Genomic DNA, 21,691 nt, shown 5'->3' with positions numbered 1-21,691 from the left:
ACATTTACATTGGATGTATAGTTGGATGCTTTCAAAGGATTACTTATTGAGGGACCATTACTTTTGGTCCCTTAAAGGGTGGGTGGGTTGCATATAAAAAGTGCTATAATTCCTCTACCTGATTTGGCTGTGGGGCGGCACGGTGGTGTAGTGGTTAGCGCTGTCGCCTCACAGCAAGAAGGTCCGGGTTCGAGCCCCGTGGCCGGCGAGGGCCTTTCTGTGTGGAGTTTGCATGTTCTCCCCGTGTCCGCGTGGGTTTCCTCCGGGTGCTCCGGTTTCCCCCACAGTCCAAAGACATGCAGGTTAGGTTAACTGGTGACTCTAAATTGACCGTAGGTGTGAATGCGAGTGTGAATGGTTGTCTGTGTCTATGTGTCAGCCCTGTGATGACCTGGCGACTTGTCCAGGGTGTACCCCGCCTTTCACCCGTAGTCAGCTGGGATAGGCTCCAGCTTGCCTGCGACCCTGTAGAACAGGATAAAGCGGCTAGAGATAATGAGATGAGATGAGATTTGGCTGTAAATTCCCTTAAATTAAAAATGAAAAAGCTGAAAGTCTGCACTTTGAGCTCATGTTCATGGTTTAATTCCAACTCCAATATACTGTGGTAAAAAAAAAATTGGACCAATAACTTTGTCAATGCCCAAATATCTATGGACATGACTGTATATCTGTTGAGGTCTCCAAAAATAATTTAATTTATTAAAAAAAAAAACAGCTGGTCTGTTCATCATCAGCATCATCATTACTTTTTATCATACATTTTGCAATGCAGTCTTAGACGCATCATCAATGATGGAGTCACTGTTTCATTCATCATCAGATTTTTTCTCCCAGGCGGCCTGGGCAGGGGTGATCAGTCCGTGGCCTGTGTCCTAAGAGCATCTGTGGACCAGTGATCACCCTCCAGAGCTATCTTGAAGCCCATCATGAGTGACAGCCTCTGTGGTGTTCCTGAGAGCTTTCTTCATTTGTCTTCCTGTGACATCAAGGTGCTTTAGGGCTGGGTGCTCCGGGTTTATCTGCACTGAGCTGGTCTTTGTGCCACTGATTGCGCAATCCTGTACCTACCAACTGTTTCTCACTCCCATTTTCTGTCTGTCAGATCATTTAATAAATAAGCTAAAAATCTACAGTGGAAACAGAAATCCAAGTGAAACAATCGATTTATCTTCAAAGGTTATGTAAACATCTCAAAATATACAGTACCTCTGTTAAACATTTCAAAATAAAGTAATCAGCAGTAGCAAATGAAACTCTGAACCTTACTGTTCACGCACATGATAGGAAAGATTCCAGCAGTAATCTGAAACGTGAATGCTCGATTAAAACTCGAGTACATGAGTGAGGGGTGCACTGCTGTTAAGGTATAAAGTTTGCATATTTCCATAAACTCCATGCCTGACAACCACCCCAGCCTCGGTGCACTTTGCTGATGCAGCCACCTCTGTCTCACACTGAGTGACGAATTTCTCATAGAGGTAAAAGCCTTTCCAGCCTTCAATGGCATCATGGTGCTGCACTTTGCTGCCTTTAACTACACCAGTCATGGTGTCCTGGGGAATGATCATCACACTTCCCGGAAGCTCCATGATGGACACGTGCCTGCCCGTATTCACGGGAAAGAATGTTGCATTGAGCAAGGTGTTTACTGTGGAGAACACATTTCAAAACACAGTTCGGATGTCAGCTTAAGACCACATTACTGTGCAATTCCATGTAACGTAAAGTAGCAAGACTCAATAAAGAACCATCATGTTCATCGTCCAAAATGCTGAGATGCAATCACCTTGAAAAATACGCTCTGATTTTACAACACTGTAAATACAAAGACAAACTTTTTCTGAACTGTAAAAGCATTTACACAATAATATTTCCGAGAATATAAGTCTTATATTTTTAATTAGCTCATAATGTAATTTCATTGATATCAAAGAAAGAAACAAAAAACAGAACAATTATTTGTCGAGTGTTGATGAGCATTCAAGTTATTTGAAAAACTTTCCTGAAAGGAACAGAATCAGATTTTAAAGAGAACGGGCTTTATTTATCAAGCTGGGTATGAATGGATTTATTTATAAATCATTCATAGAAGCGCTGACACAAGAAATTTAGTATTCATGAAAATCCTGTCATCCTGGAAAAAACCTTCATATCTTTTTATATATATATATATATATATATATATATATATATATATATATATATATATATACACACACACATATATACATATACACACACATACATACACACACACACACAGTGGATATTAAAAAAAAAAGTGTACACACCCCGCAAAAATGCTAGGTTTTTCTGATGTAAAAAAAATGAGACCACAATAAATAATTTCAAAACTTTTCCCACCTTTAATGTGACCTATAACCTGTACAACTCAATTGAAAAACAAACAAATCTGTTAGGGGGAAAAACAAAAAACTTACAATAAGCTGGTTGCATAAGTGTGCACACCTTTAAACTAATACTTTGTTGAAGCACCTTTTAATTACAGCATTTAGTCTTTTTGGGTTCACACCTGCCATCAATTAAAATGACTCTGATTAACCCCAAATAAAGTTCAGACATTTACTCCGTTGCATCCTCCAGCAAAAGCCAGGGTTCACAGAGAGCTTACAAAGCAGCAAAGGGATCTCATTGCTGAAAGGTATCAGTCAGGAGAAGGGTACAAAAACATTTCCACGGCATTAGCTATACCATGGAGCACAGTGAACAGTCATCAAGAAGTGAAGAAAACATGGGACAACAGTGGCATTACCGAGAACTGGACGTCCCTCCAAAACTGATGAAAAGACAAGATGAAAACTGGTCAGGGAGGCTGCCAAGAGGCCGACAGCAACACTGAAGGAGCTGCAGGAATTTCTGGCAAGTACTGGTTGTGTACTACACGTGACAACAATCTCCTGTATTCTCCATATGTCTGGACTATGAGATAGGGTCAAAGAAAAACATCCAGGCCTGGCTAAATTTTGCAAAAAAAAAAAAAAACATGAACTCTCCCAAAAGCATGTGGGAAAATGTGCTATAATCTGATGAAACCAAGGTTGAACTTTTTGGCCACAATTCCAAAAGGTATGTTTGGCGTAAAAACAACACTGCGCATCACCAAAAGAACACCGTACCCACGGTGAAGCATGGTGGTGACAGCATCATGTTTTGGGGTTGTTTTTCTTCAGCTGGAACAGGGGCTTTAGTCAAGGTGGAGGGAATTATGAACAGTTCTAAATACCAGTCAATTTTGGCCCAAAACCTTCAGGTGTCTGCTAGAAAGATGAATTTAATTTTTCAGCATGACAATGACCCCAAGCATACATCAAAATCAACAATGGCTTCACCAGAAGAAAATTAAAGTTTTGGAATGGCTCAGCCAGAGCCCAGACCTAAATCCAATTGAAAATCTGTGTAGTGACCTGAAGAGAGCTGTGCACAGGAGACGCCCTCGCAATCTGACAGATTTGGAGCGCTTTTGCAAGGAAGAGTGGGCAAATATTGCCAAGTGTAGATGTGGCAGGCTGATAGACTCCGACCCAAAAAGACTGAATACTGTAATTAAATCAAAAGGTGCTTCAACAAAGTATTAGTTTAAGGGTGTGCACACTTGTACAACCAGCTTATTGTACAGTTTTTTATTTTTTATGTTTTTCCCCTGAACAGATTTGTTTGTTTTTCAATTGAGTTGTCCAGGTTATAGGTCACATTAAAGGTGGGAAAAGTTTTGAAATTATTTATCGTGGTCTCATTTTATTTACATCAGAAAAACCTAGCATTTTGTGTGTGTATGCACATATGCATATACTATATATATACTGTATATATACACACACACACACACACACACACACACACACAAAGCCATTACAAAAAGTATACAGTATTATTAAGTGATCCTGTCATTAATTTTACTATACTTACCCATTTTGGGAATGATTTTCTCAGTCGCGCCTTTATAAAAGCAGACATAGATCACAATTCCATTATGAATCTGTAAAGAAGAGATCAGCCACATCACATCACCAACCACAATCATCAATTATATAGAATACAGAATACATCAATACATAAATTATGCAGAACAGTATGTCGATGTTTCATATGAAAAGTTGAGAAAGCAAATTAAAAAATGACCTCAACCCATTCCGAGTCTGCATCAGCTGTCTGAGGCTTGACCTGCAGTAAGGCATGTGTGCACTGCTGAACCACAGTCCTGGCACTCAAGCTGCTGGTTCTCTGCTCCTGTGCTGAATCCTCAAGCAACTGATAAGAACCAATGGCACTGCCAAGAAATCACATGAAAACAGTATTGCAAAGCAGATCAATGTGAGGTTTTTTAGGCCTTGAATTAAGTATTTAAAACGGTTGACTAATCAGAAACACAGCCATTCAGAAGGCAAACTGATATTCCGTGCTATCAGAGGTGATGAAGCCTTTTTTTTAACGTCTGTTTGCTTCTGAAGACATTTCAGATTAACTGTGGTGTAAAAAGATTACAACACGTCCAAATAATCACTCTGCATGTTACCTATGAAGATGGGTGACCCCCCCCCCCCAAAAAAGCTTTATATACATCATCTCATTCTCTAGCTGCTTTATCCTGTTCTACAGGGTCGCAGGCAAGCTGGAGCCTATCCCAGCTGACTATGGGCGAAAGGCGGGGTACACCCTGGATAGGTCGCCAGGTCATCACAGGGCTGACACATAGACACAGACAACCATTCACACTCACATTCACACCTACGGTCAATTTAGAGTCACCAGTTAACCTAACCTGCATGTCTTTGGACTGTGGGGGAAACCGGAGCACCCGGAGGAAACCCACGCGAACACGGTGAACATGCAAACTCTGCACAGAAAGGCCCTCGTTGGCCACTGGGCTCGAACCCGGACCTTCTTGCTGTGAGGCGACAGCGCTAACCACTACACCACCGTGCCGCCATATATATATATATATATATATATATATATATATATATATATATATATATAAAAAATATGACCCCTGTGTCACCTTATATTTGTCCCCCAGTTAATCAGGAAATCATGGATTACAGCTTGAAAGTTCCTACACACTCCAATCAACTAAAAAATGTACAGTTTAGGGGGCATTGTGGCTCAGGTGGATAAGGCGCCATACCATAAATCCGGGGACCCGGGTTCAATTCCGACCCGAGGTCATTTCCCGATCCCTCCCCGTCTCTCTCTCCCGCACATTTCCTGTCTCTACACTGTCCTATCAAATAAAGGTGAAAAAGCCCGAAAAAATATCTTAAAAAAAAAATTTACAGTTTAAAATGGGAAACATGCTTCAGTTACACTATAATTTCCAGGGGTGCCAATAATAGTGGCACGTGTTTTAGTTGAAAATAATTATTCCTCCATGAGGAATTTGTTTTTCTCTGAAAAATTTTTTTTCAATTCAAGGTTGGATTTTTCTCATTTTTTCAGTGTGAGATGAAGCTACTTCACCAAAAGGTGGATTTTTTTTTCCCCTCACTCTTTTAGTAATCTTTATTAGGGGTGCCAATAATCATGGAGGGCACTGTATATGGCCAAAAGATGTATGTGGACACCTTTACCATCACACCCATATACATATGCTTGTTGAACATCCCATTCCAAAACCATGGCCATAAATATGCAGTTGTTTCCCTTCTACTGCTATAACAAATCTTGAGTTTCACAGGAAACAAAATGCATCTCTCTTATTCAATGAAGTGAGAAGCGATTCTCCAAAAACAGATTTCATCCTATCAATAGGATTGACAGTTTGAGATGTTAACTCTCTACTATACTCTACCGTTCAAAAGTTTGGGGTCACCCAGACAATGTTGTGTTTTCCATGAAAAGTCGCACTTTTATTTCCCACCATAAGTTGTAAAATGAATAGAAAATATAGTCGAGACATTTTTCTGGCCATTTTGAGCATTTAATCGACCCCACAAATGTGATGCTCCAGAAACTCAATCTGCTCAAAGGAAGGTCAGTTTTATAGCTTCTCTAAGGCCAAGTTTACATTAGACCGTATCTGTCTCGTTTTCTTCGCGGATGCACTGTCCGTTTACATTAAAACGCCTGGAAATGCCGGGAAACGGGAATCCGCCAGGGTCCACGTATTCAATCTAGATCGTGTCTGGTCCGGTGCTGTGTAAACATTCAGAATACGCGGATACGCTGTGCTGAGCTCTAGCTGGCATCCTCATTGGACAACGTCACTGTGACATCCACCTTCCTGATTCGCTGGCGTTGGTCATGTGACACGACTGCTGAAAAACGGCGCGGACTTCTGCCTTGTATCACCTTTCATTAAAGAGTATAAAAGTATGAAAATACTGCAAACACTGATGCAAATACTGCCCATTGTGTAGTTATGATTGTCTTTAGGCTTGCCATCCTTCCACTTGCAAGTGGTAAGTGATATGCGCTGGGATCACACACACAGCGGCTCAGTCCCGAATCACTGCTCGTGCGCTTCACTCGCGCGCTCTGTGAGCTGCGCAGGGCCGGAGTGCGCACCCTCCAGAGGGCACTCGCTGTTCAGGGCGGAGTGATTTGGAGCGCAGGATGCCTGCGGAGCCGAGCGTATCCGTGTATTGGCGTTGCTGTGTGCACGCGAATCGTGTATTGGTGTTGCTGTGTGCACACTAATCGTTTTAAAAACGTTAATCTGATGATCCGCTGATACGGTCTAATGTAAACCCCACCTAAAGAGCTCAACTGTTTTCAGCTGTGCTAACATGATTGTACAAGGGTTTTCTAATCATCCATTAGCCTTCTGAGGCAATGAGCAAACACATTGTACCATTAGAACACTGGAGTGAGAGTTGCTGGAAATGGGCCTCTATACACCTATGGAGATATTGCACCAAAAACCAGACATTTGCAGCTAGAATAGTCATTTACCACGTTAGCAATGTATAGAGTGGATTTCTGATTAGTTTAAAGTGATCTTCATTGAAAAGAACAGTGCTTTTCTTTCAAAAATAAGGACATTTCAAAGTGATCCCAAACTTTTGAACGGTAGTGTACATTCTTAAAAAAAAAAAAACTGTTTAAATCAGGAATAAAACCCATATTAAGGACATGGTGTTATTGGAAAATAAACAACTTTGGGGTACTAACACATGATTTTCCTAAAACATATGTCCCACTGTGTTTTATTCCTCTTGTACCACAGCAACATGTCAACGATTACATCTTTTTTAAAAATGTCATACTTATCAACTTACATTAAAGCAGCTATAGACTGTTCTGTCCTCACCAGCCTCTCTTTTTTCCTCTCTTTCAAAGTTAATAGGACACAAATGCAGCTCGTCACGTTACAGAGAAACCGTAAAGCGCAAACTCCTCAATCCTGAACACATTTTTGTCAGAAAACTTACCCTTATCTGCTATAAAGTGCTGAGACTAGAGACTCCGCCCAAAAATTGTAAATGAACATTTCCTCACAGAAAACTTCCCCATATCAACGATTACTCACTTTTTAAAAATGTATAAGAATAAGTGCATTTATATAAACCTGTGACATGCCTTGGAGCCATAATGACTGTCCGAGGTGTGCTGTTTGAAAAAGTTAATCAACACTTGTCAGAATCAAGAGTTCATCCGTACTGTGGTACAGAATACCGTACAACACTTACAGCTAATAACAGTCCTGCATAGCAATGTATCGAATGGTTTCTGTTTCTATGTCGATATGGTAGTTAATAGTCCAGCTGTGTACCTTGTTACTGAGTCAGTCAGTGCTTCAGCAGCGGCAGTGCTGTGAGGTTGAGTTGGAGCGAGGATCTCAGGCGTGGTGATGATCAGACACTGTGGGATAGCCAACTCCGTGACTGACAGGTGGAGCTCATTTTCAGTTGTCAGAACCCCGTTTATCTGTGTTGGACTATAAAGTGAAGATATTACACATAGGATATGAAATGCGGGCGGCACGGTGGTGTAGTGGTTAGCGCTGTCGCCTCACAGCAAGAAGGTCCAGGGTTCGAGCCCAGCGGCCGACAAGGGCCTTTCTGTGCGGAGTTTGCATGTTCTCCCTGTGTCTGCGTGGGTTTCCTCCGGGTGCTCCGGTTTCCCCCACAGTCCAAAGACATGCAGGTTAGGTTAATTGGTGGCTCTAAATTGACCGTAGGTGTGAATGTGAGTGTGAATGGTTGTTTGTCTCTGTGTCAGCCCTGCGATAACCCGGTGACTTGTCCAGGGTGTACCCCGCCTTTCGCCCATAGTCAGCTGGGATAGGCTCCAGCTTGCCTGCGACTCTGTAGAACAGGATAAAGCGGCTACAGATAATGAAATGAGATCATGTCCTAATAAAAAGTCATAAGAGTAATGTAATAATGATAATAATGATTCCATCAATGTATTTTTCTTAAATTTTTGTGTATATGAAAACCAGACTATAAATGCAAAAAACCCCAAAAAAACTCAATACAATATATCCCATCCATCCATTATCTGTAGCCGCTTTATCCTGTTCTACAGGGTCGCAGGCAAGCTGGAGCCTATCCCAGCTGACTACAGGTGAAAGGCGAGGTACACCCTGGACTAGGGTATTAGGCAGAAAAAGAAATTTACCAGTCAAAAATAATATTTTATATAATCCTGATAAGCGCCGCAGGTGCGAAGACGAGCGCCGCAGGCGCGAAGTCCCTCTAGGGGGGTCTGGGGGCATGCCCCCCCAGAAAATTTTTGAAATTTAGACTTCATTTCCTGCATTCTAGGACATTTTCAGGGTGAAATGGCGTGTAATTTCTGATCAGAAATATTGCATATTTTTACTTTGTATTTTTTTCAGTTTCACTCCTGAATGTATCAGATGTATGTATGGTGTTTGATTTGGTAACAAAAGTGAAAAGAAAATAAACAACAATGAATTGTATATAATCTTTTGATCTAGTTACAGTATTTAATAAAAAAAAAAACCAACAGTATTCTATTTTACCATACCCCAATGAAACCCCCTTGTTAATCAATGTATCACACATACCTTTTCTGTCTTTTTGTGGAAAAACGAATCAGTTTTTGTCACATTCAATTTGGGGCGTTTGTTGGGATTCATCTTGATCCAGAAGAGTGAGTCAGCAAAAAAAAATGCGGTTCTCCCGCCAAGAAAGAGGAAACTACAACGCAGGGTGTTTGGCAATTTTCGACCAATCAGAATTCGCGATTTATTCAGTCCGCATGTTACAAGATTCAGTGCGGGCCAAAATGGCGGAAACGATGAAATATTCTGATTTTTCATTTCAAGTTTTCAGTATTTTTCGTATTAAACTGTGTTTCTTACGATTTGTAAATGATGGCGGAACCACACACGGACTGGCCATCGGGAGTAGCGGGAGTTTTCCCAGTGGGCCGGTGGTTCAGTGTGGGCCAGCGGAGAAAAAAAAAAAAAAACAGTTGCGCGCTGGCCTTTAATATGATAAGCAATGTTAACAGTTTCTTTAACAAACTGTTAACATTGCTTATCATATTAAAGGCCAGCGCGCAACTGTAATAAGCAATGTTAACAGTTTCTTTAACAAACTGTTAACATTGCTTATCATATTAAAGGCCAGCGCGCAACTGTAATAAGCAATGTTAACAGTTTCTTTAACAAACTGTTAACATTGCTTATCATATTAAAGGCCAGCGCGCAACTGTTTTTTTTTTTTTTTTTTTCTCCGCCGGCCCACGCTGAACCACCAGCCCACCGGGAAAACTCCCGCTACTCCCGATGGCCAGTCCGTGTGTGGGCGGAACATAACTGGATTTATCGGATGACATGTGGGAGTATTCATGTGCGAAAATTTTCGGCATTATCGTCCGTTTCAGTATCCGTCTGTGTGTATACTTGCCCGTTGAAATCGGCAATCGCCCGTCAAATTTACGGGTGGACGGGTCTCTGCCTAATACCTTACCCTGGACAAGTCACCAGGTCATCACAGGGCTGACACATAGACACAGACAACCATTCACACTCACATTCACACCTACGGTCAATTTAGAGTCACCAGTTAACCTAACCTGCATGTCTTTGGACTGTGGGGGAAACCGGAGCACCCGGAGGAAACCCACGCGGACACGGGGAGAACATGCAAACTCCACACAGAAAGACCTCGGTCGGCCAGTGGGCTCGAACCCAGAACCTTCTTGCTGTGAGGCGACAGTGCTAACCACTACACCACCACGCCACCCCAATACAATATATGTATAGGGGGGAAAAATTGAATGTGGCTTAATTGATAAAGTGATGGAATTTCTATTGAAATGCACAAATCTATTAACTTACAACACACACCGATTAGCCATAACATTAAAACCACTGACAGATGAAATGATTATTACATTGATTATCTCATTACAGTGACACCTGTCAAGTGGTGCGATATATCAGGCAGCAAGAGAGCAGTCAGTTCTTGAAGTCGATGTGTTGGAAGCAGGAAAAATGGACAAGCGTAAGGATCCGAGAGACTTTGACAAGGGCCAAATTGTGATGGCTGGATGACTGGGTCTGAGCATCTCCAAAATGGCACAACTTGTGGGGTGTTCCCAGTATGCAGTGGTTAGTACCAGGGCTTTGAACCAGAATTTTTTTCCTATTGGTTCGTTCCGAACAGAAACAGAATTTTAACGTTTCCGGTTTTGGGTTCCACCATTAAATAGACGTTCCCGAACTGGTTAGAACAAAAAAAATTTCGTTCCCGGAACGGTTAATTACGTTCCCTGTCAGCTGTTTAACAAATGGCTATAAAATTATGTCTCTGTCTCATCCAGCTTAAGCCAAATGTAGGCTAATTCTATTACAACCTTCATTAAATAAGACAAGAAATAATTCAAAACAATTATTATTTCAAATGTTGGCGATTTGGATTCTCAGTATGTCTTCCCATCTACAGAAAAAGTGCCAAAAATGAAAGAGAATTCGTTTAGTGTGTTACCAAAGGCTAGTCAGGCCCTATGCATTGATAGGCTAACAGAGGTTAACGTCATTTAATGTTCGCGAGCCTCTCATTAACGTGGACAAATATATTGATATCGTGTTTGAAATTGACGTTTTCGAATAACGATAGACTGCAATATTTACCTCTTATTTAAGATGTGGAGACGTGATAGTAGTCCACCCTCCCGCTCTCTCCATTCAGTCAGCGAACGTCACACAGGAAGCGAACCCCAGCGGGTCATAGAAACTTGCGCAGGAGAAGAATGACTTTTTTTATTTGTAGGCTACGGAAACTTTGAGGAACGAAATAAAAACCGGTATTAACCGGTTACCATTATTTTTAATAAGCGTTTCTGTTCCGGAACATAAAAAATAATAAAGTTTCTGGTTTCGTTTCTGTTCCATGTGAAATAGAAAAAGTTCCCGGTTTTCGTTTTCGTTCCTTGAACCAGTTCAAAGCCCTGGTTAGTACCTACCAAAAATGGTCCAAGGAAGGACAACTGGTGAACCGGCGACAGGGTCATGGGCAGCCAAGGCTCACTGATTCACATGGGGCATGAAGGCTAGCCCATATGGTCCAATCCCAGAGAAGAGCTACTCTAGCACAAACTGCTGAAAACATTAATGCTGACACCTTTCTGTTTTAGCCAGCACTAACTTTTTCAACAGTTTTTGCGATAGTAGATCCTTACACTTGCCTATTTTTCCTGCTCCCAAAAGATCAACTTCAAGAACTGACTGTTCTCTTGCTGCGTAATATATCCCACCCCTTGACAGGTGCCACTGTAATGAGATAATCAGTGTTCTTCACTTCACCTGTCAGTGGATTTACCTTCAACTAATTTAAACTGCTCCCCGGGCGCTGCAGCGTAGCTGCCCACTGCTCTGTGTGTGTGTGTGCGCTCATTGCTCACTTGTGTGTGCATGCGTGCGTTCACTGCTTCAGATGGGTTAAATGCAGAGGAGGAATTTCACTGTGCTCGAGTGTACATGTGATAAATAAAGGCTTCTTCTTTAACGGTTTATTCCACTGTCATTTTTAGATGGTACGAGTTTTATGATGCGAGGTGAAATCTGAGCTTTCCCAACATTTCCAGTGCCAGTTATAGACAATGAAGACATGAACACTTATAATTACGATTACGCATGCTATATAATTATAACATCTAAGTACGAAGCTTGACGTGAGCACATTGTTAGCGTAGACACTGCATGTTCTATCTTTTCTATTTAAAGTCTTCAGAATCTTCACATCATTATAAAAAGACAACAGTACACTTTTTACTTGTTAGAGTTCCAGTAACTCGCTTCAAATCTGCGTACCATTTGGAAACATATTTGCTGCTGCGAAAGTCTGATTGAGATTAAGATTAAAAATATGATGAAAGCTACCTGTCTTGATCCAGTATGTTGTCTAAAGGCTCAGGGAGCTCAGGACTGGCACAGAACTCCACGCCATGAGTTTCGTCAGAGCTGGAACACTGGGGGCAGCGCTGGATCCACAGAGCCACATCTGCCCTCATTGAGCCCCAGAAGAAGTGTTGAGAGATGAGCTTCAAGCACTTCTCCAGCTCCAGGTGGTTCATGTCGTTGTGGTAGATGGTGAGGGTTGAGTACACCTCCTCTCTACTCCTGACCACCCTGCGCCTCCCGTGCTTCTGTGTGCCTCTGCCCGACAAGTAGAACAGGAAGCCATCTGAAATGGACAGAAGTGATCTGTTAGGGTTGCAGTAAATGTGCAGAATGGGAAAGGCAGTGCAATAGTTTTCAGGAGTTCATTTTCAGTCATTACCTCCGCCAAGGAGGTTATGTTTTCGGTAGCGTTGGTTTGTCTGTTAGCAACATTATGGAAAAAGTTATGAACGGATTGCTCTGAAATTTTTCCAGAGGTGTGACTGGGCACAAGTAACAATCCATTAAATTTTGGCGGTGATCCGGATCACCTTCTGGATCCCAGAATTTTTTAAAGGATTCTTGGTGGAGGTCTGCGCTCTCCGAGTGCTTTTCTAGTTTGTATTAAAATGAATGAAACTCGGCTTTGATCCAATTCGAGCAAATAATGTCAACAGAAGAAATAATGATCATGTATTTATGATGTTTCTATAATGAAGGATAAGCACATTCCTAGGGCGGCACGGTGGTGTAGTGGTTAGCACGGTCGCCTCACAGCAACAAGGTTCCGGGTTGGAACCCAGCGGCCGGTGAGGGCCTTTCTGTGTGGAGTTTGCATGTTCTCCCCGTGTCTGCGTGGGTTTCCTCTGGGTGCTCTGGTTTCCTCCACAATCCAAAGACATGCGGTTAGGTTGACGTGGGGCGGCCTTGGGCTGAGGTGCCCTTGAGCAAGGTACCTGACCCCTGACTGCTCCCCGGGTGCTCTGGTGTGGCTGCCCACTGCTCTGAGTGTGTGCGTGCGTTCACTGCTTCAGATGGGTTAAATGCAGAGGATGAATTTCACTGTGCTTGAAGTGTGCATGTGACGAATAAATGTTTAAATATATATTATATGGACACGAGTGTTTTACTGGGAAATACGCCACTCGTATTTTTCATACGAACTACATCCGGATGGCAACCATAACATATTTCTCGAAATGTCACTTGTGAGGAAATCAATGAATTGTTTTGATAAATTTGGGTACTTTTTGTTTATGAACATGTCTACATAATAAAAAGAAAATCACTCTTTGGCTTGAAGATATGAAGTTTATCTTCTCGTTTTTAAAAACTTGCATTTTTTATATGAGATACATGGCAGATCTGAGTGACATATTTAAATAATATTGGCTGGCATTGAGTGGTATATCAGATATATTCCATTCAGCTAGCATGATATTGAACGAGTCGAAGATGAGTTCAATTTCATGCTAGCTGAATGGAATATATCTGATATACTACAAAAAAAGCCACCCAATATTATTATTATTATAATAATACATACACACTCTCTTCATATCAGCATTCTTGAAGGCCAACAGAGCTTACCCACAAGTCGGCGCCGTCAGCACAGCAATGAAGTCACCTTCCAGCCGGTGTAGCGTTCATCAGTAGTGTTAGTGAATGCTATCAAGAGCAAGTAGCACAGGCTAACGACCAAGAAACTAAAATTTCTGTTTCCAGACTCTTCTTCCACTCAGACTTAACCATTCATTTCCCGATGTAATTTACTTAGTTACTTTTAAAATCAACATTGACAACTACACACAATGGAGCGGCCTAGCACCCTGCCGCTAATCCCTTGCAAAATTCTTTGCCCTGTTGCTTTTCTGGTGTGTCTGGCTAAGTTTTGGCTGAGCTGAAGTTCCAGCTCTAAAAGTAACGGTTCGCCATTGCTTGTAAATACACATGAAGAATATTTAATGAAGTTTTGGTAGCCTTTGGTGTTCAAAGTGTCTTTCTCTTTCCCAGTGAACACAGAAATGCTTCTGCACATGTGCAGCAGAAAACTCTCTCAGTGAATATTCGCATCAGCGCCGACGTGTAACGTCATGTTGTCTTGACAACCATGCAACATCGTAAACCATATTCAACGCTCATTCTCTATTGGGTAGAGTGACGTAATACAAGTAGGATAAGCAATATACTAACGATATTGCATGCTATCAAACTGAACGAATGAAACCTGCCAGAAGGGGATAGAATACATATATGTTATTTACCAGCTGGGAGGTCCGAATCGTGAAATACCATGACCGAAGTCTTGAAAGTACTGAGCGAGGCCCTCTGGGCCGAGTTCAGTATTCAAGGCTGAGGTCACGGTATTTCACCATACGGACCGACCTTAAGCTGGTAAATAATATATTTATTTTTTTCTTTACCAAATTCTAACAGAAAATGAGAGCGCCCGAAAGGGAAAACCGAGCCGCGGCGAGCCGCCATTTTGAATCCTCATTCATGGCTGTAATGCAAATTGCTTCCTCCTCGGTATACAAGTGCACTTCCATGGCAGGAAAAAAAAACTACATTTTGCCACCTATGTAGTCCCCTATTTATACAAAATTGAGTCATTCAGGATTCAGCCTTGTTTTTGCTCGGCGTTAGCAACAGTTAGAGGTTTTTAGCTTTCTCCTGAAATGTTTTCTTTTATTTCTTTTTCCTCAGGGTAGTAAAACTCGCTTTTGCTGTGAGCACTGTTGTTATCGCTATCCATGATGTAAAATTAATGCTATTATGCTGAGAAATGCTGGCAAAAATTTATAAGATTTTTGATAAAAATCTTATAAATAAATCTTATAAAAAAAGATAAATGTTGACAAAAATTGCTACTATGTTTGTTGTTGTTGTGAACGAGCGAGTCGCCAGAGGGCCGTAACCGGGGTCCGTACCGTAGGATACGGACCTGCTCACCAGCCAATCAGAGCGCAGGATTTGATGGAAACCGGACTGCGAAAAAAATTCATGTTTTTATTCCATCCCAAGTGTGTTTTGTATGTATCATAATTCCCAATATTTCACTCCAGTGACGTTACTCCGAGTGCTTTCCCACTGACTTGGCCTTCGTTGTCAAAATGGCAAACCGGTTCAAAATTAAAATTCTTTTGATTAACTTGTGCATTTTTTGTGGATGTGCCCATATAATATAAAGAACATTACATGGTGGCAATATAAACTGTAATCTAAACTGTTTAAGAAATGGCAAGAAATGTCACACAGTGGTGTGAAGATATCAAGTTTATCTTCTCATGTCGAACAATATATCACTCGTTTGCTTGGCTCACTTGTGATATTTACATTCACCACTCGAAGATAATCTTCATATCTTCGCACCACCGTGTAACATCCTCTATTTCTTGCCATTTCTTAAACTGTTTATATTACATACAATATATGAATAATCTCTTATCTTTATCTGTAAATGCCAGGTAATCATAATTATAAAGTTTTAGTTTTACATTAATATTCAAATTTTGGATAAGAAATACAGCGCAATATCACTTCTTTTCCTCCAAATGTCATTAACCCAGCTGCCTAAACAATTATTTTTAATCAGAAATGTATTTATTAACTATTGATTCCTCACCATGGATAGCAAATCTTGAGCAGAGTCTCCTGAAGGTGTTTTTCTCCACAGAGGTGAGTCCAGGTGGATAGCCTTTCCCTTTCAAATATTTCTCAACTGCATCATATTTCGAGAAAAAAGCATGCTGGGTACTCGAGCCATCTATTGCCTCTGAAGAACTGCTCCTGTTAGCCATACCTTGAGAAGCACCTTCCTTATCCTGTGAAGAAAATCTCTACTCAATCATCTCGCACACAATATGAAGGAGTGCGACACGGTTTGACCACAGCGGTATAGAACATGAACTTGACATGATTTTGGCATCGGTGATAATTGTTGGAATCGTGTCTAAATCACGTGTGGACAATAAATGCATTTTACTGAGCTGCTGGAGTTTATGATGAAGTTCTGACATGTCTGAAAATCTAATCAGACATCATAGAGTGTGAGCAGTGTCACGATCTGATCTCTACATCAGACCCTAGTAGTAAAAGTGCACTTAAAGCATATACGCAGAGCCATGGCCTCACTTTCATTTATAAATGCCTTGAGACCTCAAGAATGGCACAGGAATATATTTAAGTGTTAACAATAAATCTAATATAGTAATTTTTATGATTAAAATTATTCTTATAGGTAGCGGTCTGAGTGAATGACCTTGACGTCCGTAACGTCACAGCAGGAAGTCTATCGGTCTCATCGCCATTTCCGCTATACTAAAACACAGAGCTGACTGCAACTCCGATCCTCCATTTTGAGCTAATTTATCGCCATGCCACGTAGATGTGTTTTTGGCCGGCGCAGCAACATGACAGAAGGTGGCTTTACGTTGCATTCATGGTCCAAGAATGTTCAAACTGCAAAGATTTGGACGCATTTTGCGAGAAGTTCACGGGCACACTCGGCGCCTACAAAGTGGTCTCTACTCTGCTCATTTTACTGAAGACTCGTACGAGACCTCTGATCTGTTGAGGAGCGTTGGCTATAAGCCCGTATTGAAAGAGGGTGCAGTCCCAACAATTAAAGAAAAATAAAACAAGAAAAGTATTTATTTTATTTTCTTAAAGTAAGTTCAGTTGCACCAGTTCTCCCGGAGTGAGCCAAGGGTTGTTGGTAAAACCTGGGATGGAATGGGACGGGACATGACATACCGCTCAGGCAGTGACCTCCCCGCAGTTGTTGCTAAAACCGCTGACATCCCGTTCCGTCCCGGGTTTTAGTAATTGCCTGAGCCGAGCAGTAATGGCGGAGTACACAGTATGGAGAGAATGAATGGACCAGCTGTCTTATTTCTAAACTGGATATTGCTGCCATCTCGCCTTTACGTGGAAGAAGTGAATGAACGGAGAACTGAACAAACAACTGAAAGATTGTTTCAAAACGATCGGCCTTCAAGGAGCGAGAACACAGACGGGTAAGCTCCGACTCTCATTTGGATAAAAAAACAATACATTGTTTACCTGCATTTAGATTAATACATGTAACTTGTATTGTGTGTTTGTTACCGGTATGAGATTATTTAATTTGCTTCAGAATGTGACTGTCTCAGTTCATCTGATTATTTAATTAGCCTTTTACGTTTTATCAGTGAAAATGCATGCATGTACATGTATGTTGCATAAGTTATAACACCTATCCTGTTATAATGAGAGTCAACCCACAATCAATGAAGTCAAATCAGTCATAGTTGAGCAAGTCGATAACGGTATTTCTTACTTTCACTATAAATTTTTATTAATATGACTTTGGTCAATAGCTGTTGAAGGCCTCGGCCTTAAAACCGGTTACCGCTGTGACGTCACGCACTCGGCTGGCTGGCTCAGCTCCAACGCCAACTTTGCGGTCGATTTTAACTCTCAAAAATATATATATTTTTATTCCCATTTATGCAGCATACAAGAGTCAAGGATGGAGATACTATCCACTCAGAAATGTATTTAAAAATAAAGGCTCTGCGTATCTGCTTTAAGTTGTCTAGTTACAGTGGTGCTTGAAAGTTTGTGAACCCTTTAGAATTTTCTATATTTCTGCATAAATATGACCTAAAACATCATCAGATTTTCACACAAGTCCTAAAAGTAGATAAAGAGAACCCAGTTAAACAAATGAGACACAAATATTATACTTGGTCATTTATTTATTGAGGAAAATGATCCAATATTACATATCTGTGAGTGGCAAAAGTATATGAACCTTTGCTTTCAGTATCTGGTGTGACCCCCTTGTGCAGCAATAAATGCAACTAAACGTTTCCGGTAACTGTTGATCAGTCCTGCACACCGGCTTGGAGGAATTTTAGCCCGTTCCTCCGTACAGAACAGCTTCAACTCTGGGATGTTGGTGGGTTTCCTCACATGAACTGTTCGCTTCAGGTCCTTCCACAACATTTCCATTGGATTAAGGTCAGGACTTTGACTTGGCCATTCCAAAACATTAACTTTATTCTTCTTTAACCATTCTTTGGTAGAACGACTTGTGTGCTTAGGGTCGTTGTCTTGCTGCATGACCCACCTTCTCTTGAGATTCAGTTCATGGACAGATGTCCTGACATTTTCCTTTAGAATTTGCTGGTATAATTCAGAATTCATTGTTCCATCAATGATGGCAAGCCGTCCTGGCCCAGATGCAGCAAAACAGGCCCAAACCATGATACTACCACCATCACCATGTTTCACAGATGGGATAAGGTTCTTATGCTGGAATGCAGTGTTTTCCTTTCTCCAAACATAACACATCATTTAAACCAAAAAGTTCTACTTTGGTCTCATCCATCCACAAAACATTTTTCCAATAGCCTTCTGGCTTGTCCACATGATCTTTAGCAAACTGCAGACGAGCAGCAATGTTCTTTTTGGGAGAGCAGTGTCTTTCTCCTTGCAACCCTGCCATGCACACCATTGTTGTTCAGTGTTCTCCTGATGGTGAACTTGTGAACATGAACATTAGCCAATGTGGGAGAGGCCTTCAGTTGCTTAGAAGTTACCCTGGAGTCCTTTGTGACCTCGCTGACTATTACACGCCTTGCTCTTGGAGTGATCTTTGTTGGTCGACCACTCCTGGGGAGGGTAACAGTGGTCTTGAATTTCCTCCATTTGTACACAATCTGTCTGACTGTGGATTGGTGGAGTCCAAACTCTTTACAGATGGTTTTGTAATTTTTTCCAGCCTGATGAACATCAACAATGCTTTTTCTGAGGTCCTCAGAAATCTCCTTTGTTTGTGCCATGATGCACTTCCACAAACATGTGTTGTGAAGATCAGACTTTGATAGATCCCTGTTCTTTAAATAAAACAGGGTGCCCACTCACACCTGATTGTCATCCCACTGATTGAAAACACCTGACTCTAATTTCACCTTCAAATTAACTGCTAATCCTAGAGGTTCACATACTTTTGCCACTCACGGATATGTAATATTGGATCATTTTCCTCACTCAATAAATGACCAAGTGTAATATTTTTGTCTCATTTGTTTAACTGGGTTCTCTTTATCTACTTTTAGGACTTGTGTGAAAATCTGATGTTGTTTTAGGTCATATTTATGCAGAAATATAGAAAATTCTAAAGGGTTCACAAACTTTCAAGCACCACTGTATGTAAAACATTGACTTACAGTACTGTGCAAAAGTTTTAGGCACCCTATTTTTTCATACAAACTTTGTTATAGAGTTCTGTTTTATGACTTCGACATTATCCAGTCAGTACAAAAACATTTTCGAGATCCAAACGTTCGTTTTCCAGCACAAAATTAAATGTCACAGGAAAAAAAATGTTGTATCTGAGCAACATATTGCATGAGAAAGCACTTTTCAGATTAAAAAAGAAAACATAATGAAGGCTGCTGGGTTTTGGTGTAAAATGAAGAAGCGAGTGTGACAAAGTGTCCAGAAGAACTGTGGCTGGTTCTGCAAGATGCTCAGTAAAACCTACAGCTCATTTCCGCATAAAACTGCACTCATTGTACCCGAGGCTACTCTTTTTTTAAGCAAATGTTCATCTCACACCAAATATTGACTTTGTTTCATTGATTATGGCTTACTGCTGTTTATAGTATTTTTTTTTTTTTTAGTGTTGAAACATTTCATTTCATTATTTTTAAGCCATTTTTGGTCTATGGCATTTCTTTACCTGTGTCTAAGACTTTTGCACAGTGCTGTGCATGTCTACATTCTGTGACTATTTCTTCTGAAGTTTCGTTTACCAGTTATCAAAAAAAAAAACAAGATTTCTCTCATCGTACAGTTTAAACCTGGTGTAAGAGAGATAAGAGGTAAAACACATGAAAGAGACAGAGGAGTGTAAGCTACCTGTGAGGTACAGAGGAGCAGGGTGGGGACTGCGTGAGGTTTGAGACAAACAGAGTGTCCTGAGTGCTCGAAGCAGTCCTCTGTGAAGTGAGTGGAACACACGACAGACCTGGGCCGGGGATGCCAGTTCAGCCTGCGCAGGCTTCTGATCCACTGATTAAGACGCTCGGGATCATCAAACGGAAATCTGCCGAAATACAGTACAGGTTTAAGTGCTGAAAGTACTTGCATCATAAACATGATGTGATAAGAAAGTGCTTCAGGCAGGAACAAACAGCTCCTACAGCCCTGCACAGTCTTCTGACCTAGTTTCATAACATTTTCAGTGAAAGCCTCTGAGGTGTTAAAGCCTACATGCTCTTTTTTTCAGCTGCTAAGAGAGATTTGAATAATATTTTCAGAATACAGTGGCAGATACAGCGTAGGTCTCTATGTTTGCTTGTGGCTCTGGTTAATACCCTCTTTACCTCATAACTAGCTTCTGTTGGACTTCCTTCTCTAGACAGAATCACTCTTGTGCTATTTTCAATTTTTCAATAATGGATTTCATGGTGTGAATGGCTGTTTGTCTCTATGTGTCAACCCTGCGATGACCTGGCGACTTGTCCAGGGTGTACCCCACCTCTCACCCATAGTCAGCTGGGATAGGCTCCAGCGGCTGACGAGGGCCTTTCTGTGTGGAGTTTGCATGTTCTCCCCGTGTCCGCGTGGGTTTCCTCCAGGTGCTCCGGTTTCCCCCGGAGTCCAAAGACATGCAGGTTAGGTAAATTGGTGGCTCTAAATTGACTGTGAATGTGAATGGTTGTTTGTCTCTCTGTTACCCCTTTTCCACCAAATCAGTTCCAGGGCTGGTTTGGGGCCAGTGCTGGTGCTGGTTCACAACTCGTTCAACTTGCGAGCCAGCTGAGAACCAGTTTGCTTTTCCATAGCTCGGGGTGCTAAGGGAAGCCATGTCATTACGTCGCTGTATACGTCAGTTACGTCGTTGTATACGTCAGTTACGTCGCTACGTTTGCATAAACCTTGGCACGAATATCGAAGGAAAAACAACATGGAAGAAGCAGCAGCAACAACAACAATAATAATGGATGACTTCGCGTTTGTACAGCTGCTGCTTCTCGTCGCTTAAAAATGGCGATCTTTCGCGGTCTTGTTATTGTTGTTGGTCTTAACAACTCCCCCCCCCCCCCGCTGACGTAAGCGGTTCTTTCCTCTGGCCCAGCAGAGAGTTGGCGCTAGCCTGGAACCGGTTTTTCTGGTCCCAGAGCCAGTTCTTTGTCAGTAGAAGCAGAAAACCCGGTTCCAAACTAAACACTGGCCCCGAACCAGCCCTGGAACTGCTTTGGTGGAAAAAGGGCATGTGTCAGCCCTGCAATGACCTGGCGACTTGTCCAGGGTGTACCCCGCCTCTCACCCATAGTCAGCTGGGATAGGCTCCAGCTTGCCCGCGACCCTGTA

The 21,691-nt window shown here is 41.6% G+C and overlaps 1 protein-coding gene across 11 annotated transcripts in view; it reads right to left on the bottom strand.

The window, feature by feature from the left end:
- Positions 1 to 674: 674 nt before the first annotated feature.
- LOC132894343 (uncharacterized) overlaps positions 675 to 21,691 on the bottom strand; it is a 35,184-nt gene continuing 14,167 nt past the window's right edge. For 10 of the 11 annotated variants that reach the window (XM_060934034.1, XM_060934033.1, XM_060934036.1 and 7 more), the window contains 7 exons: positions 20,234 to 20,420; positions 15,948 to 16,146; positions 12,323 to 12,626; positions 7,736 to 7,900; positions 4,144 to 4,291; positions 3,931 to 4,000; positions 675 to 1,651 (listed from right to left, as the gene is read on the bottom strand). In XM_060934034.1, the coding sequence (XP_060790017.1) occupies positions 1,326 to 1,651; positions 3,931 to 4,000; positions 4,144 to 4,291; positions 7,736 to 7,900; positions 12,323 to 12,626; positions 15,948 to 16,146; positions 20,234 to 20,420 (1,399 nt within the window). In that variant the 3' untranslated portion in view covers positions 675 to 1,325. The remainder of the gene's footprint in view (positions 1,652 to 3,930; positions 4,001 to 4,143; positions 4,292 to 7,735; positions 7,901 to 12,322; positions 12,627 to 15,947; positions 16,147 to 20,233; positions 20,421 to 21,691) is intronic. The other variant, XM_060934029.1, reaches the window with a different exon arrangement.

Source organism: Neoarius graeffei, chromosome 11 (assembly GCF_027579695.1).
Source record: "Neoarius graeffei isolate fNeoGra1 chromosome 11, fNeoGra1.pri, whole genome shotgun sequence".
NCBI lineage: Eukaryota > Metazoa > Chordata > Actinopteri > Siluriformes > Ariidae > Neoarius > Neoarius graeffei.
The sequence above is the reverse complement of the archived record's forward strand: the minus strand, read 5'-3'. Positions and strand labels throughout refer to the sequence as shown.